The following is a 19,195-nucleotide window of genomic DNA, read 5'->3' as shown; positions in this document are numbered from 1 at the left end:
GGTCTTATGGATCTACTTTCAGTGAATTAATTTTATATTCATAGAAATGTTTGGATTTTTTTTAAGTATTTCATTAGTTTTATCTTAGTTTAAAATACTATTGTAGAAAAAAAACAGTAAAAAACTTTTTTGGCGAATATTATTTTTTTAACAAGAATAGGCGTGGCAAAAGGACGCCTGCGTCGTAACCATAGGTCGTAACCCTCGTGACGTACATTAGGCGCGCTGTTATCAAATAGTTTTGAATCCTGTACGTTTTTCATTCAAACGGATATAATTTGGTAATTAAATATATATTTTGTTTTAAAACGAGGGGAATGGGATCAAAAATAGTTTCGGACGCCAACGCATTTGTTACATTTCTGAAGTGAGTTATTGTAACGTTACCTTTCTTTTTTATTACGATTGACTGAACTTGAATAGCTGGCATATCTGTCATGTTTTTGTTATGTGTAAGTTTATTCATATGTTTATCTTATATCTCTTTTCTTGCTTGCTTAAGGTTGTGCCAAGATGAAAATAAAGAGAACTGCACGTATATGGTAAAACTAAAATGTGTGCAGATGAATAGAAAAGATGTTCAGTCGTGCGTATTGAAAAACAAGTTATTTGTTTGTTTATTTATTTCAGGATGATATTTCAGTACTACTGGTGGAGAAGGAAGAACTTTTGCACGACATAATCGGTGGAAATCAGCCTATCTTTGTCTGTGAGAAAGCAGTAAGTTAGTTTATGATGTACTATGCTTATTTACACTAAACATTACATAACATGTGAACTCATTTAATGAAAAGGAACCAAAGTGTGAACCAGAAGCTACAGAAACTCCAGCTGACACCAGTGTTGTTGAAGAAACTCTTTTTAAAGTGGAGCAAGATCTAGGGCCTCAGCCTCTCTCTGTCATGAAAGCAAGGTGAAAGAAACTGCTTGTTGCAATATAGTACAATTGAAGAATTATTTTTCCCCCAAGAAAGCTGAGCACTATAATAAAGAATAATTTTTACTCCCTTTCTTTTGCTAGGCAGCTATTGTCTTGGTACACCATGGCTCAAAACCCCAACATGCCCCAGGTGGAAGCCCCAGGGTCTCTGCACCCTCTGTGGGTCCGTTGTGACAAATTGGATCCATGTGCCACTGCCTGGCTTGGAGTAGAAACTATCTATAGTGGGAACAAAACCAGTGGTGTCAAACTGTATACAGTCAGTTGCAAAGGTAGTAGCACTTATTTGTTACTCATGCATTATTCAAAGGGATAAGTACCCATAAAGAGTGACTAAATCTTTCCCAATGTTCTGCAGGTCCAACAGGAGATGAAACCTGTTTCACCACACTAGATGAGCTTAAACAAGAGCATGAGAAAAGACACCACGCTTCTACAGTAAGAATTTTTAGTCATTTAGCTGCTTTAGGTTTCTCACTATTTGGTATCTGTTAAGAATATTATGTTTTTTTTTTCAGGTGGCGACCAAAGGCTATGCACAGTACAACCTGTTTTGCTCCTTAAAAGAGGAGAGCATGATGTTTGAGTCCCAGAGCAGTGTAATAGCGAGTCTCGCATGGAACAATGTGGAGAAAGTATTGGAGTGTCCTCCGTTGTCTTCTAAAGCATCTCTGGTCAGCATCAGTGCCGCATCCAGTTGCCTTTGATACTTTAGTCCCAGTTACTCCCAAGTTTTGATCATACTGCCTCTTGAGATTACTAAGTGATTTGTTTCGCTTTTTTCCCCCCATTTACAGAATATCAAAGTCGCAGTTGGAGACATAAGGAGTCCATTGTATCAGACCTATAAAGAGATGGAGTTCCTTCTGGTAAGTATTGGAAATAAATTGTGTTTCGTATACAATGTAGTTTTAATGTTTTGTTTGTGTTGTTCATTTTAATTTTAGTTAAAGGGTTTTAGTCATTTGTTATATGCTTTTGTCATTTTCTTTACTTAATTCTAATAAAAAGCATTTTAAGTTTAAGTTTGTTGTGTAATATTTATATTTTATGTTGTTTCAGCTTTGTTTCAGTTAATGAAAATTATTTTAAATAGTTTTAGTTAACAATAACAATGTAATAAATCATAAATAAAAATAACTTCCTGTAATAAAAAACTTGATTTATTCTAGATAGAGAAATGTTTATCAGTATATATTATTTTATATTATTAATATGTAATTATATAATAATCATGCCATCAACATTTATTGTTTTTGTTTTAAAACATTTGACTAGGCTCTAGCAGAGGGTTTGAGAACAGGAGAAACCGAATGGTTGGAACCAATGGAGACTCAGTCTGCAGTGGACCTGACCAGAGCACTCATTGAGGGTATAGCAGCTGTACTGATTAATCTGTGTACAGTATACATAGCAAGAAACCATAAATAGATATAAATGCTGCTGATGGTCAGTCCTTGAATTTTTTGCTTTTAAGTGTAGCGTGTGCAGTTTGCGGGAGATAATTTGCTGGTTTATGAAGCTGTTTTTTCCCCTTGTTTTAGAACTTGAGAATTTTGGACAAGGAGCACCAGGACACACTGCCAAATCGTCTGAGGTAAACTTAATAACATAATATTAAACAGCACAATTCTTCATTCACTTTTATTATACATTGTTAGGTAAATTTGCATTTTGTGTTCCACTAAAGAAGAAAGATTCATACAGATTTGGAATGAATGGGTAAACAATGGCAATTTTATTTAATTTATGTGTGAACTATCCATTTGATCTTTTATAACAGAAACAAAAAGCTAAGACAGATGCTATGGCAGCCTTCAGCTCGATGGTGATCGAGAGAGGAGATCTGGACTTTACAGAACAACTGTGGGAGAAGATGAGGAAGAGTAAATATCACCTTTGGGAATTTTCACGAAATACAGCAAAACATCTTTACTGAAACCAAATAATTTTTTTTTTTTTTTAATAGGCGTAACTTCATATCAAGACGTAACAGAATGCCTGAAAATTGTTGTCAAAGCAGTGAAACTTGGTAAAATCAAACCATGGGTGTGTGCAGCTTCATGTCTATTTAAATGCACTAAAGATTTTTTTGGGTTAACCATTGTGAATAAACATGATCTAACATTTTTGTCCTTTTTTTCAGCATAAACATTTTAAAATTATGTAATGAGGGTATTGTTTTCCTTAGATCCACAAAGACAGCAATAGCACTCTCAGTAAGCTGATCCTGCAGTCGTACCAGCAGCAGATAGACTCAATGCCTCTCACTGGCCTCACACCCGCTAATATGCTGCTAGAGCTCGGCCTGGACAAGATCAGGAAAGACTTCATCAACTATCTTGTTGGTACATACATTTTAAGATTTCAAATCTAGCTGTTTTTTGGTTTATAGTTCACTTCATCTGTTAATAACCTAAATCAAATTTGAGTTTTTACATGCTCTTTGAGAAGTAGATTGAAGACTTAATTCTGACGTAATTCTTTTTTAGGAAAGGAACTTACAACTCTCAACTATTTGGTAGAAAACTACTTTTAAATTTTTTTTTCCTACGATTTAGATAAATACTAGCATGTACTGGGGTTGTTTATACATTTTATTTGTAATTTTTAGAGATACTACTTGGACACAGAGGTGGACCTGCAGGAGCAGGTGATAAGAGTGAGGAAACTGCACCACCTGCTGGAGATCCTGGGCACCTGCAGCACTTTCCTCAGTCTTCCTCATGATCGCCTCTTCCTTTTCACTCAGTGAGCTTCCTGCCCTTTCCGGAAATTATATATTAATCAAATGGTGATTCAAAATGTAGAGAAATAATATATCATAACCTTTTGTTTTTACATTAAATTATGATTTAGAGGACACTTTTTTTTGTTTTTTCTTCCTTCAGAGAGCACTGCAGATCCCATGATAGCATTGGGGATCGTGCATAGCAAGATAATTAAACAGATGAAAATACTAATTTCAGTAGTTAGATCTTACATGTTTCTAACCATGATATTTGATATCAGGTCCTGTTTGCAATACTACAAAACATCCAACTGTGATGATGAGCATGTCTTCCAGCTGCAAATTAAACCTGCACTTATTAGCTATTTTTATGAGAAGTGAGTATTTGCTGCATTTCTTATGAGCTGTCATATTCTCTCTGTATAATTCTTCCAGTTGATGTAAGATGTATTGAACAGAATAATGATATTTGTAGCTATGAATTATTATTTGTTTATGTTATTCTCTCAGGGAGCAACCGTTCTCTTGGGCTATGGAGGTGTCCAGTGGACAGGGGTCAAAGGAAGTCAAGACAGCATTGTATCTCAGTGACAAGCCTCTAGTAGACCACATTAGTTTTGACTTAGGTGAAGTCACTAGCTGTTCTAGTTTTATGTCTTGTTGAGTTAATTGAATTTTTTTTTTAACATTTTAACATTTAACATTTTAAATGATCTGCAGATATACCCTTAGATGAGTCTGTGAATGGAGAAAGTGAGAAGATGTCTTACTACAGGACCATGGTGAGCTGTAGTCTCATCAGCTTCACTTAACACTGGTAAGACTTCATATCATAGAAATTAACTCACAGAAAATGTCATTTCAAATGTCAAATGACATATTTATTTTTTAAAAATTTGATGTAGTTTTAATTTGCTTATTTACAATACTTTTCAAAAGTTTGGAGTAATTTTTTAAATGTTTTTTAAAGAAGAGTCATTATCACCGCTGCTACATTTATTAGATAATACAGTCAAAAATAGTGTTGTGAAATATTATTGCAACTTTAAATAACTGTGCTGCTTAATATTTCTGTGGAAACCATATTACTTTTTCAGGATTTTTTGATGAATAGAAAGTTCAAAAGAACAGCATTTATTTGAAATAATTTTTATTTTAAACTTTTGTAGCATTTTACACCTTTTTTTATCACTTTTGATCCATTTAATGCATCCTAGCTGAATAAAAATATCAATTTCTTAAAAACGTGCAGACCCCAAACTTATGAATGGCAGTGAATATGCAACCACTTCAGTTTGCAGAAGTTTAAGCTTCAACAGGGTTTAAGACAAGTTTTGTCCACGTAGAGAACAATTTCCAAAAGCAGATGACTATTTGCCTATATCATTTAAATTCAGCATAGTGTCCTTAACCTTCTCAATGCAAGCAGTATTACCCAAGAAACAAGGGCCGAATTCAGTTTGTTTCCTTTAAAAAAAAACAAGCGAGTTAGTTTCGTTTGCGGAGTAGGAACATGAGAAAGACAGCGCTGATCAAAATGCAGAGGGTGCATACTGTGGGAACCACAACCTCGGTCACCATCTCCATGTGGCTGGTTAAAGGATCTGAAATGAATACACAAATGTGTTTATCAGACCAAACATATTAGCATAGCCCAAGTTCACACTGCTTTTGCGTTACGGAGCACTCAAAGGGTTAATATAGTTCTCTTCTAGCTATTGTGTGTGTGTGTGTGTGTGAGATGGCTTACCATGAATAAGTCTTAGAATATTGGCAGCCGTATTCCGCTGTTCCTCTAATGAAGAGAGAGAAATAATCTTAGGATGGCAGTAGGACACATTAACCCTTTGAGGGCCGCTGCGTAAGCTCACAATAAAGCGGCACAGTCAACTGGGTTATAAGCAAAACGACAGCATGCCATCCACATCAAGCATAGTTTTATACTTACATTGGCTGTTTGTTTGAGGATTATAATACAGCATATACAGTATTTCAGTTTGATTCATCAAAATAGTATTAAGAGTATTAGCAAAAGCAACATTTTAAGGTTCTGATTAAAAAGATTTCCAAATCTTTATAATCAGATGATTATTTGCTGATTATCAAAACTTCAGCAAAGCAAGCTCTATTCAAAGCGGCAGACAGTTCATCAAGTTAGTTGACTGAATTTCTGGTTGCCAGTCCATCAGCAGTATGACTTGTGACTTATGAAATTGCACCTGACTAAACCTTGACAACAAAGCATGTAATTTATAATAATAATAGTGTGCAACAGTCAGGTTTCACAAGTAAAAAACTCCCATTCATTATTTTTAATAAACTTTTCAGGACAGACTACACGGTTGTTCATTGATGGTATATGATGATATATTATTTAGTTGAAGCCATCAGCTCACGTTATTTATTTTTTTTAAACTGGTCCTTTCTGGTGAAAAACTACATTACCAAAGACTGTGCAAATCTCCAATCAGAACTGAAAAAAGCAAAGCACGCCACTAAAAACTCTTTAATTCTTTCCCTCATTAAGACTGTCTTGTACCTTTGTGTTTTTGTCCAATGTTCAAATACTTTTTTGTTTCAAATCAAGTTTGTAATGTTATGATTTGCATTGCTGATTGGTTTGGTTCATAGCCTATAACTCTTAAAAAAAAAAAAAGAAAGAAAGAAAAATTAATGGGAAACATAACTTTCAGAACCAAGGCCATGACAAGTGGGTGAGCACTGTTGCACTCTAATAGCTCGACCTAATGAATTAAGGCTTTGAGGAGTACTGACCCTTTAATCAAAAGTGCTCCAATAGCTGATCTGGTTATTTCTTTATGGTGACATTTAATTAAGAATATATGTACTATGGAGCCATTTTAACATCATTCACTGAAGCTTGTAGAATATGGCCCCTGACATTTCAGCTTCCCAAGATCAGAGTAAGCCAGAACTTGAGTTGCTTAATGCTCTTTTTATCCAACTACACAACACAATCATTCTATGTTTTTTTTAAAGACTTTGTCAGAAGTTTTCCAAGCTGAAAAGAAAAGAACAAGTTACTTCTATATGTACCCTAGTGTCTAAACTTCATCATGCACTGACCAAACCTTTGGCATCTCTACATGATCTTTCTTTTCCTTGTATTTGCTTCTAGCTGGAGGGGCAAACAAAGAAAAATCCTGTTAGAGGTTTCAGCTCAGTCTGTTTCAGACCTCCCCAAAAGTCTTCGTCAATTCGTTCGCATGGTAAGCATACCGAGTCCCTATGGATACTAATGGCTAAGCAGAAACCTAGTCAAACCACAAACCACAAATGAAGACAAGGAATGTTCTCATGTACTGTTCAAGAGGAATTTGTTCCCATCGAATTTGTTCTTGATTAAAGGCTACATGATTTTTTTCTTTTAGTCTGTGATCAACAAATGGAATTTTTCCTTGTTTGCCCCGGTTCTTCAACTAAGTTAGAATCAATGATCCACTGACCTGCAGCCAGGAGCTGATTGCTGGTGGAGCAAGTCTCTGTAGCTTTCCTTTTCCAGTTCTCAACCTGCCAATGATGATTATTCAGAGCATATAGTCATTGTCTCATTTATTCATACTGTTCTCTTACAGATAGAGTCTTGCGCAGATGGACACTCCTTTCAGAATTCTGTTCCATAATCTGTCTTTTTATATGGTATTTAACTTGACTGTTTAATTCAGTTAATTACACCACCTTTAATACATAGATTATATAAACAGTTAAGTATAAAATGGTTTATGTGGTTTTGTATCATCTGAAAATAAACATTTGGAACATGTCCAAGGCAACTTGAGTTTGTTTAATATAAGGTGACAGAAAAATAATTAGAAAATACCATTTATATGGTAATCACATCCTAATCTTGGGGGTTATCCAAGACGGTTTTGTTGGTAGATAACCAAATGAGGTTGTTGGTGTATTCACCCTAAACAGCTATTTAATTGGAAATGTTCTCTGCAAATATTTCATTGACTCTAAATAGCATGTTTCAATACCAAAACAGATGCTCTAATCCAAATAGTACCGCAAGACGGATGTCAATCAATCTGGAGCAGAATCAGTTCATTCAAAATGTTAATCAGTGAACAAACAGCACTTTCCTTAAAAATGGCTTTTTTAACTATAAGTGTGTGGTATGTGATTTGGTTCCCTACACAGTTTTGTAGTCTTTTAGGTATTGTATTTTGTGTTTTATATGTATACATACGTATATATATATATTTGTGTATTTATGGTTACCTAGAATCCTTTCTATGCATAAAATTGACATTTCATGTTAAAACAGAAAACATAAGAAGAAAGAAACTGTTACTTTTATATATCTCTAGGACTCAGTGATTACTGTATGTCTTTCATTCTTTCTTTTTTTTTAGTAACTCAATGGGTATTTCAACAAAATAGCTGTACCTCTCTCTGATTGGGAAATCCATTAGACTTAATGATGCGTTTGTAGAACTGAACAGAGGCCTTGGGGTAGCGAGGCTTATTTTTGTTCCTGAAGTCCACATAGTAAAGGCCGAACCTCTCTGAATAGCCCTCATCCCACTCAAACTTGTCCAGAAGGGACCAAGCGGTGTAGCCCTTCACATTCACTCCATCCCTGATAGCTGCAGGTTAACAACAAATAAAATACAGTATAATTTGTGATGATTCTGTCATCATTTACACAGCATCAAGTCATTCCAAACCTGACTTTCTTGTGTAGAACACAAAAGAAGATATTTTTTTGTCTATACAATGAAAGTTAATGGGGTCCAATATTGTTTTGGACCACTTCCATTATATGGACAAAAACAGTTTAAACATTCTTCAAAAGATCTTTTGAAATCATACTAGTTTGAAACAACAGGAGGATGAGTAAATGATGACAAAATGTCAATTTTTGGATGACCCATCCCTTTACTCATTTTTGAACTGGTTACCTTTGAGCATTTCATTGATGTAACCCTTGTAATACTGTATTCTCCAGTCATCACACAGTTCAGTGCACATCATCTTCTCTGAGACCCCGTTCTCAGTGATAAAGATCATGGGGTTCCCATATTGAGTCTTTAGAAAGTCAAAGAGCAAGTCAAAAGTTTTCAATTCATGACATGGTACTGTCACAAAGACAATAATAAATATATATTATGAAACAAGATCAAAGATCAGCATGAGGAAATGAGGTGAAACTGCCTTTTAAACAACGACAGCATTTGTGCACCTTTATAAAGTTGAGCAGACGGCGGAAGCCCCAAGGAACCGAGTAGAGCCACTCTGAACCAGGATCAGGCCAACGTGGGTCGACCAGCTCTGCTACGTCCCGATCTGAGAAGTAGGTGGAGCCACGGTTGGAAGGGAAGCTCTTTTGGGTGATGTAGCGTGTGGTGAAGTGCCCCACACCTAGGAAGTCAGAGGTGCCTTTGATGTAACTCTTCTCCTGAGAAGAAAAGTTGGGAAGGCGAGACGTTCCCAAACCCTGCTGTGCGCTTTTTCTCCCTTGGATACAAAATTGTCATTAATATGCTGCATTGTGCCATTCTTAACCTCACAGATTCAACATCTACTTAGCAACAGTACCTATGAAATCCTTCATCACTTGAGGATAATCTCCATGAAAGATAGGTGTAGCAAACCAGCCTATGTAAAACTGGACATATCTCTCTGCAGCCTCAATGTCCTTCTGGTTAGTGATGTCCACAGGCTCTCCCCAGTCCCCGGACAGTGAAATACCCACCATACCTAGAAAAGAAAGCAGCCAGAGGGTTCAGAGGGTGTGATTTTTAATAAGCTTATAGATACTGCTATAAGCTCATACCTCTTTGTTTGTTTCGCCACTGAGTATCGTAAGTGTGCCAAACCTTAGCATGTGCCTGTCAGTAAATCAACACAAACAGTATTGTACAAATTCTCCATTCTGAAATACCATGGTACAATATTTAATGGTACCTTAATGATGTGGTGAGCTGCTCTATAGGCCCCAGTGTCCCTGAGCTTCAGTCCTGGAGCATGTTCTCCAGTTTCATATCCTTCCACTGCCACTGACTGACACGCAATGAGCATTAATAAGCTCATACTTTACACATTTCTTTAATTTGCTGTTATTAACTAGAGATTAATAGAGTGAGCGTACCCATGGGTTATTAAAAGTTATCCAGTTTTTGACACGGTCCCCATAGTGTTCAAAGCAAAGATTGGCAAAGTCGTTGAAATAATTAATCATGCTGATGTTCTGCCATCCGCCATATTTCTCCTGCAAAACCTGTCCAAATGTACAGACACGATGATAAATAATAAAACATTGCTAAAAAGGTTAGACTAATCCATTATTACTGTAATGGAGATCTACTGGTTAAGGAAATTTGTCAACAATATGGAGTGTCTAGTCAGGACACGGAAGTCAGGGATAGTCGTTGAATGGTTTTAATAAATATACTTCAAAAATACAGATGCACAGGCACTATTTCTCATACACTTTACAGTGAAGGTGTGTTTGGTGGTCACTGACGCACACGAACACTATGCGAAGATTATCTTAACTGAAACTGAAACTGACAGCCGTTCTCTACAAGCCAGGGCATGTCGCAACATGTCAGAAAAGGGGCGTGGTCTGAACGAACACTCGCTGTACATGCTCTGTCCATGTTCACATCACTTGAGCCTTTTGCACAGCCGCCCCATAATTCACGGTGTGAATTATCTCCTGGAAAGGCTCAACTATCCACAGGAGCTGTTGTCGAGGCATTCTCCGGGATGGCCGGCAGCTCAATGAGTTTGGCCACTGGTCTGGTGTAGGTCCTCTCGTCTACCTGCACCTCAGCAGTCCTCACTTTACTATCGACACTCCTAATGATCTTCGTGACTCGTCCCACGGGCCACAATGCACGAGGTAACCTTTGGTCAATTACCATCACCACTGTACCCACAGTGAGGTTCTCTGTGTCCTTTACCCATTTCTGCCTTGATTGCAAGAAAGGCAAGTAGTTCCGTATGAAATGGGTCCAAAACTGGTCAGCTAACACCTGACTGTGCCGCCATCTTCTCCGACTGAGAATCTCAGACTCAGGGTACACCACTTGAGGAAGCGAAGAGTCGGGCCGCCCCATGAGGAGGTAGTTGGGGGTTACGGGATCCACATCAGCTACATCTGTCGACACATATCCCAATGGCTTGGAGTTAAGGATTCCCTCTACCTCAATCAGAACTGTCTGCAAGACTTCTTCGGTCACTGTCTGTGCTCCCAGAGTAACATAGAGTGCAGCCTTAATAGATCTGACTTCCCGCTCCCAGGCTCCACCAAAGTGAGGTGCATTTGGTGGGTTGAACTGGAAACGGATCTGGTGCTTAGCCAACTTGGTCTGCAGCTCTTCACACATGGCCTCAAAACTTGCCTTGAGCTCGTGCTCCCCTCCGCGGAAGTTGGTCCCACAGTCAGAGAGAAGCTCGAAGGGTGTTCCCCGTCTAGCCACGAACCTTCTGAGTGACATAAGGAACGAGTCGGTATCCATTTTGGGCAGCACATCTAAGTGAACGCACCTGGTGGTCATACACTTAAAAACTATTCCCCATCTCTTTTCCGTACTTCGACCACGCTTGACCTGGAACGGGCCAAAGCAATCTACTCCTGTTGAATAAAATGGAGGCTTCAGGAGGCGGAGACGACAAAGGGGCAGATCTGCCATCTTAGGAATAGCAGGCTTTGCTCTCCATTTCTGGCACTCCGGGCAGGATCTCTGATGACGACGTACAGCTTCTCGGCCTTGGAGGATCCAAAACTTGCGCCGGAGCTCTGCAAAGACCCTCTCCGATCCAGAATGGAGTAACTTGTTGTCATACTGTCGTATGATAAGTTTGGTAATATGGTGCTTAGGTTCTAGCACAATTGGGTGTACGACATATTCTTCCAGACCAGTAGAACGGCGCAACCTACCACCTACTCGGATAAGGCCCTTAGAGACATCGTACTCTGGAGCAAGTGACAAGAGCCGACTGCTGGATGGAAGTGCTTTCCCTGTTTGTAGGCACTTGACTTCGTCTGGAAAGCTATCATATTGTGCTCTCTGAAGGATTCTGAGTTCTGCTTCTGCGTAGTCATCTGCACTGAGGGCGCTTGACTGGGAGGCCGCCCCATGTAGTGACCTACTCGTTGCCTCAAGGAGATCTTCAAAGGTAGAGTGGTCTTCAGCGGCTGGGATCTCTGGAGCAGTAATGGCTGACATAATGCCACAGAACATAGACCTCTTCATCTCTGACTCATCTGGGACCTCCACGAAAGAAGTTGTGGCTGACCAACTCTCACGTGGTAGCCGAAGGAAAGCAGGACCTTGACTGAATTGGTTTGGCTTGGCTAGGTTGGATAGTGTCATCCCTCTGGTGATAGCATCCGCGGGGTTATTCTGTGTGTCCACATACCTCCATGACTGGTGATTCGTCAGCTCCTGAATCTCAGATACACGAGTCCCTACAAACACCTTGTATCTGCAGGACTCCGACTGTATCCAGGCAAGTACTGTGGTGGAGTCAGACCACAGCACTGTGTCCCTCAACTTAAGGGTGAGCTCTCGCTGGATCATCTGGGCAAGCTGAGCTCCTGTAAGGGCGGCACAGAGCTCAAGGCGTGGCATTGACTGTTGTTTCTTCGGTGCCACTCTTGAACGTGCCAGCACAAAGGCTACATGGACTTGGCCATGTGGATCCTCACCGCGTAGGTAAGCAACTGACCCGTAGGCGGACTCAGATGCATCACAGAATACATGAAGCTCGAGGGTGATGGCACTTACATCCACGTCTAGTGGGAAGTAGCTCCGGGAGAGACTAACTGTTGGGAGCTGAGGGAGCTCTTCTTCCCATAAAGTCCAGGCTTGCAGGAGGTCGACCGGTAAGTTTGGGTCATCCCAGTCGCGGTCTTTGGCCCACAGTCTCTGGACCAAAACTTTGGCCCTTGTGGTGAAAGGCAGGATATGACCTAGGGGATCATATTGGCTTGCTAGTATCTTATAGATATTTCGCATGGTAGTCTGGCTTGGGGAAACCGGGCGATGCCTGTAATGGAGTGTGTCCTCCATGAAGTGCCAACTGAGGCCTAGCGTCATTTCTTGAGCTTCACCATGTGTCTGAGAAACCCATCTTTCGCTGCTGTCAGACTTGGCCTCATTAGGCAAGTTGCGAATCACCTCTGGCTGGTTACTGGCCCACTGACGAATATCGAAACCACCTGCAGCTAGAAGGGTTCTAAGCTTCTTCACAAGGTTACTGGCTTCTACTATGGTGGGTAGACTCTGCAGGCAGTTGTCTACGTAGAAGCACTGTTCTACACTGTGGCGGACATCCTCTCCTGGTTGACTTGACTCACTGATGTGTTTCTGAAGAGCAAAGATCGCGCAGCAGGGACTGCACGTCGTCCCAAACGGCAGAACTTCCCACTGGTACACTGATGGTTGTTTGTCCGTTTTTAGATCCCTCCAAAGGAACCTCAGCAAGGGCTTGTCTCTGTCCAGCAGGCGGACCTGGTGAAACATCCCTTTAATGTCTCCACTTACTGCAACTCGATGCTCCCTGAAGCGCAGGAGGACTCCAAGGAGTGAGGCTCCTAAGGCTGGACCAGGAAGGAGGTAGTTATTCAAACTTTGTCTGCCAAGCTGGAAGCTGCAGTTGAAAACAATCCGTTCCTTGCCATTGTGTCTGACCATGTGGTGGGGCAGGAACCACGACTCCTCGGATGAGTCCACCTCGCCGGAGTCAATCTTGGTGGCGTACCCAGCAATCTCCAGTTTCTTGATCTCCTCCTGGTAGGTAGATGTCCGCAGTGGGTTTTGTGCTAACCTCTTCTCTGTGTTTCGCAGGTTCTTCATCACAACTTCCTTTGAAACTTTCAGCTTGGGCATGTTTGGGACTCGTAGAAGGGGTGTAGCGTACCGATGCACTCCGTTTACTTCTACACGGATGGTCTCAGCCTCTAATAAGTCCACTGAGTACTTGTCCTGTCTGGATCTGGTCACCAACTTCTCACTTTTGAAAGGCAGTGTATCTAATTGCCACAACCGTTCAACTTGACTGAACAGCTCAGCAGAAGGGGAGGAAACTGTGAACAAGCACTGTGTGGTGGGAAGCTGTTGCTGCAGGTATTTCGCTGGACCTTGGAGTGTCCAACCGAGCTTAGTCTTGACTGCTGCAGGACCACCAGGGGGACCAAGATGCACTGGCTCAATCGGAACGATCAGATCAGCATTATCCGATCCAATCAGGAGGGTTGGCTGAGCTCCATCGATGGGTGGGATTACCAGACCTCGTAGATGACGATATCTTCTCTGGAGCTGGGTAATTGGGTAGCTGTACTGAGAGAGGCCTAGGTGTTCACCTGTGAATGCGCCTTGAATGGAGAACCTCTTTGTTGGTTGGGAAGCTGGAGTGATCGTAAAGGACACACGTGAGCCTGACAGTATCTTGATGTCTTGGCGGATAGTACGGAGTGTGAGGTCTTCTACTTGACCCTGTACTCCTAGGTGGCGTGCTGCAGACGAAAGCAGGATGGTTCTCTCAGAGCCATCATCCAGCACTGCATACGTGTCAAGCACTTTATCCTGGTATTGCAAATTGACTCTGACAATCTTTAACAGCACCTGGCTATATCTATTTGGCTGATCCAGGTAGTGAGTTTCTGCTGTCGATGTGATGGTGGGCTCGTTCCCACTCCTCTGGTTGACCTCGTGAAGGACAGAGAGGTGTTTCGACTTACAAAGGCGACACGGCTTCTTGAGGTCACAAGCAGAGGCTAGGTGAGACCGTCCGCATCTCCAGCACCTCCTCTTAACTTTAATCCAATCCACCATCTCTGCTTTGGTAAGTTTAGCGAAGCTCTCACATTGGCTGAGGTAGTGTTCTGCCTCACAGTAAGGGCAGTATATCTTACCCTTCCCTTGGGTTCGCATAGAATGAGCTGCTTGAGAGGGCGTGTCTGATGGATGGTTACTGGAACTGTCTGTCCCATGCATAACCGTAGTAATCTTAACCTTGGACTTCTGCTGCTTAAATTCTCTTTTATCCTTTTCACTGTGAGCTTGAAGTGAGGGCTCAATGTCCAGGCATCTGACTTCTGCCTTCAGCCACTCTGAAAAGTCAGTGAGCGTTAGCTTCAGTTTATCCGGGTCCTTCCTAAACTGTTGACGACGAAATCTCTCTTGCTGGTGCTTGGGGAGCCTGCTTAGAAGGCGCTTCACATTGGAGCCGCAGTGGAGTTCCTCATGGCCTTCACCTCGGAGAGCTTTCAGCATCCCGACAAGCGACTGCACTCTGATGGAGAACTCATCAAGAGCCCTATCATCTCGGATGGGGGGTAGGCGTTCCATGTCCTCTATCTCCTTCAGCACAAACTGATATGGACGTCCGTAGCGTTCATCCAGTGCTTTCAGAGCTTCAGAGTAGGGCATACTAGACTCTGCATGAGCTAGCACTAGGCGATGTGCATGTGGCACCTTGACATGCTTCAGCAAGATGGCATACTTGTAATGCTCGGACTGAGAAGGATGAAGGAGTGTGCTAAGGGAAAGACGTAGCTCCACATATTGAGCTCTATCCTCCTTGGTAAAATCAGGAAATGTTGGGCCTTCTATATTGGGGGGTGTATGCTGATACCCGGCGGATGGATAATGGGCCAGCATGGCTGGGTTCCCTTGGTAGAAAGGTTGGGGTACATAAGGAGGTTGATGTATTGACTGGTGCATGGGTAGAGGCATCATCTGATCGAAATCTGGATTTACATGTAGCGATCTGGGAGGAGCCACATGTGAGAGATGTGCAGTATGAAGCTCAGGTGGCACCAGATGTGTATTTCCCAACTGAGGTTCCCTACCTTTCTCGTGTTGGCTGCCGAGTGCAGCTGCATTGGGCTTACAATTACCCGATATAGGGTAGGACGAGAGTGAGCTATATGATGTGGCATTTCTTAACAAGCCTATTGATGGCTGTAGACCCTGGGTTGACTCTCTGGGATGGCTGGGCTGAAGGTGAGCTGATGGATCATGATCAGATTCCTGCTTGATAGCTTGAACGTCATAGCATGGAACGAGCGTATTCTGAGGGGGTTGAGTGACTCGGCTGAGAGATGGAGGAAGTGTCATTTGTTCTAGCTGAGGGGTTAGATCTGCAGCTACGCTTGGGTTATCCTCAGTTCTGTGGTGGTGAGGAACAAGGGCTGGCGAAGGCTGTGGTTCACCTCCTCTGTCTGGGTAGAGTTGGCGTACTGGGGTCTGATGCCGTGATGACCTCCTTGACGACTGAGCTGAGGTCCGAGGGGAATGATGCTGCAGGAGAAACTCCAAAAGCTCTGTTTGTTTCTTAGCCGTTTCACTCTGTTGCCGCGCTGTCTCCAAAGCTTGATGAACAATGGCTTCATTTGCATGATGCATTGGTGACATTGTGGATATGCTTCTAGCAGGACTGCGTAGCGCCCTCTCCTCTTCGTGCCTGTGCATCTGCGCTAAGCTATGCTGATCTGGATATTGGACTAAAAAATCATCCAGATATCTTGGGCGTTGCACTGAGCGTTTGGGGCGCACCGGTGAAACAGGGAGGCTGAGTCCTTCTTTACTGGTTGCCATATCATTGACACTATCCGGCTCGAAGGACCATAAATTGTAATGGAGATCTACTGGTTAAGGAAATTTGTCAACAATATGGAGTGTCTAGTCAGGACACGGAAGTCAGGGATAGTCGTTGAATGGTTTTAATAAATATACTTCAAAAATACAGATGCACAGGCACTATTTCTCATACACTTTACAGTGAAGGTGTGTTTGGTGGTCACTGACGCACACGAACACTATGCGAAGATTATCTTAACTGAAACTGAAACTGACAGCCGTTCTCTACAAGCCAGGGCATGTCGCAACATGTCAGAAAAGGGGCGTGGTCTGAACGAACACTCGCTGTACATGCTCTGTCCATGTTCACATCACTTGAGCCTTTTGCACAATTACTGCAGTCAATATAGTGGATGAATGAAATTCATTAAATGTGTATTCATCTTTTTCCTTGTCAAATCTTGACAGATATTGTTGAAAAATATTGTTCAGAGAGTTAAGTAAATGTAAAATGAATCAAAATGGTCTCTTTTTGTTTAGAAAATGAAAAGGAGGCTGTGATGGACAGGCAAATGTCTGTTCCTTATCTTAAGATAAGATATATTTAAGATCTATTCATTAAACCGTTCTAGAGAGGTTAAATAAATCACAATACAATATTTTAAATAGTGCTATTAGGCCTATTGGACATATGCAGGAATACACACCTGTGGCAGGTCCCAATGATAAAGGGTCACAATGGGAGTGATGTTGTGTTTAAGCAGCTCATCAATAAGAGCATTGTAGTACTTCACTCCTTTCTCATTCACATGGTCAGCTGCAAATACACAAAAGTGGAGGTCAAATATTTTGGGAAAATATAAAAAAATCCTACCTAGAGCCAGCAGTACAGATACTTACACCTGATTCCAGTTGGCATGATCCTGGGCCAGGAGATGGAAAACCGATAATGATTCAGATTCAGCTCTTTTATCAATGAAATATCATCCTATAGAAGAAAATTAAGCAAAAATGTTGTTGCGTTTCAGCTGAGGCATTTCATATTCAATGTCGTAGCAAAAACCAGCATGGTCACCTTGATTTTGTAGTATCCCTCACATGAAGAGTCTCCAGTATCATTCAAGAACGTCTTTCCCTTCTTATGAGTGAACACATCCCAGATGCTCAGTCCTTTCCCATCTTTGTCCCAGGCTCCTTCTGTTTGATAGGCTGAACTGCCGGCGCCCCACGAAAATCCTGACAAATTAAGTGAAACGGTAGAGAATACGTCTTTCACGTGAAGTATTATTTGTCAGTTAATGTATTTAACTTTCATCATTGATATCCGTGCAGATCAATTCATTTCACAAAGGCCATAATGTTTGCGAAAGGAATCCATTATTTGGTAATGGTGGGATCATACCATTTGGAAAAGTGCCATAATAGAAGGAGTCGTGGCTGTTCGCTGACCAGTCGAAGTCCTCAGCCGCAGACAGACACAACACCAGCACAAGCACATGACACGCTCGTCCAACACGGTGTGACAGCATCATATTCCAGATCTCAGCTCCAGTTCAGTGACTCTCATCAGCACCGCACTCTCCTGATCTGAGAGGTAGTTAACCTTTCACTACACATCATTCATTGCTATTACTAAACACAATGCAATTTGCCCAGTAATGAATGACCATTGACCAATGAATGACAATTTTCATGCTCGTACTCCTGATTTGAACATACCTTTCTCAGACTCTGCATTGATTCCACATGGAAATGCCTTTAAAATCGATGAAAACTATCCCACACCTTGATATCACATCCAGTTTTGAAGTTTGAATATTGTCATACAGAGTCCGTTACTGTTCAGCTTGGGTGGCAAAGCGCTGTGCTGTACTAAAGGTGGTCTCATGACTATAGACCCAAAAGCCTCCCTATTGAGGGTCAATGGACTGTGATCACATTTTGCAATGGTGGACAGATCTCCCACAAACAAGGGTTTCACTCTGTAAGCAAAGTTAATGTTGGAGAGGCTGATATGTTTACTACAACAATGACAGCATATGTCTGTTTTGTATATTGTCTTTGTGCTATTTTGCATATTGTCCATTTTGTATATTTATACAATTTGTATATTTATATTATTATTTTTTTATTATCTGTGTCCTGTCCTGTTGCTGTGGAGCTACTGTCACTACAACAAATTCCTCGTATGTGCAAACTTATCTGGCAATAAAGCTAATTCTGATTCTGATATGGTGGGATAAACTGACCCAAATATTATACATCAGATTTCAGGTCTTACTCTGACTCTTATGTTGAGTTATTGTGACTTTGAGTAATCCACAACTTGTATTTTAACAAGCAGTAATGCGTGAAAAGCAATTTATGGAGGAAATTAAAAAAATAATTACATATGTAAAAAACTGTGATTTATCCACAAACTTTACTTTCTATTTAAAATAGTATTGTTAATAAAACATTTACAGATAAAAATATTTTAAAAATGTAGAAAATTGACATTTATTTTCTCCAGACCTTGTATGTAATATGTAAAAAAGTGATGTATCCATAAGCATACTTGCTTTCTATGTAAAATAGTATTAAATAAAAAATTATAACTAAAAATATTAAATATTTTCTAATTTATTTTGCACTATATATGAAGAGACACACACACGCACACACAGTTGTGTTCAAAATAATATCAGTGTATTTAAAAAAGCGAGTAAAGGTCATACTCCTTATAACTTTTATTTCAATACACACAAATGCATTGGGAACATTGCACATTCTATTCTTAATCAAAACATGAAGAATTTTTTTTCAAATTTGTTATTACTTTACAGAAAGCAATTCACACTGGATCTCACAGCGCTGCAGTTTGAACTTTGACCCGAGCGGATAAACGCACCATGTGTGTCGCGCGATTCAAATGAGTCGCGCTGTTTACTTCCGCTTTTGGCGCATAAACATTATATCAAA

General features: G+C 40.8%; 2 protein-coding genes across 6 annotated transcripts; one reads left to right on the top strand and one right to left on the bottom strand.

The window, feature by feature from the left end:
- The first annotated feature begins 197 nt into the window (after nucleotides 1-197).
- On the top strand, nucleotides 198-7,463 carry LOC306888350 (protein zwilch homolog). 5 transcript variants are annotated; one of them, XR_013785734.1, is made up of 20 exons: nucleotides 209-367; nucleotides 503-542; nucleotides 631-720; nucleotides 795-913; nucleotides 1,022-1,212; nucleotides 1,299-1,378; nucleotides 1,459-1,614; nucleotides 1,738-1,809; nucleotides 2,219-2,312; nucleotides 2,485-2,537; nucleotides 2,724-2,826; nucleotides 2,910-2,989; nucleotides 3,132-3,288; nucleotides 3,433-3,461; nucleotides 3,555-3,691; nucleotides 3,953-4,048; nucleotides 4,182-4,297; nucleotides 4,392-4,488; nucleotides 6,811-6,901; nucleotides 7,268-7,463. XR_013785734.1 is itself a non-coding variant. In XM_079446573.1 (19 exons), exons 1-18 carry the CDS (start codon nucleotides 318-320, stop codon nucleotides 4,481-4,483), a joined length of 1,755 nt encoding a protein of 584 aa, XP_079302699.1. In that variant the 5' UTR covers nucleotides 198-317; the 3' UTR covers nucleotides 4,484-4,488; nucleotides 6,811-7,463. The 5 variants fall into 5 exon arrangements, 2 of the variants coding, with proteins under 2 accessions (XP_079302699.1, XP_079302698.1); XR_013785736.1 differs by having other exon boundaries at nucleotides 3,555-3,734; nucleotides 7,268-7,455; XM_079446573.1 differs by having other exon boundaries at nucleotides 198-367; nucleotides 6,811-7,463.
- LOC306888352 (lactase-like protein) lies at nucleotides 5,160-17,766 on the bottom strand (the record flags this gene model as incomplete). The annotated part of the gene is made up of 14 exons (XM_079446576.1): nucleotides 5,160-5,275; nucleotides 5,422-5,466; nucleotides 7,139-7,202; nucleotides 8,085-8,284; nucleotides 8,600-8,726; nucleotides 8,881-9,155; nucleotides 9,237-9,398; nucleotides 9,475-9,529; nucleotides 9,606-9,701; nucleotides 9,790-9,918; nucleotides 16,942-17,051; nucleotides 17,135-17,222; nucleotides 17,310-17,470; nucleotides 17,637-17,766. 14 exons carry the CDS (start codon nucleotides 17,764-17,766, stop codon nucleotides 5,160-5,162), a joined length of 1,758 nt encoding a protein of 585 aa, XP_079302702.1.
- Nucleotides 17,767-19,195: the final 1,429 nt, after the last annotated feature.

This window comes from Barbus barbus (assembly GCF_936440315.1).
Source record: "Barbus barbus genome assembly, chromosome: 22".
Taxonomy (NCBI): Eukaryota; Metazoa; Chordata; class Actinopteri; order Cypriniformes; family Cyprinidae; genus Barbus; species Barbus barbus.
Note: the sequence above shows the minus strand (reverse complement) of the source record. Positions and strands in the feature narration are given on the sequence as shown.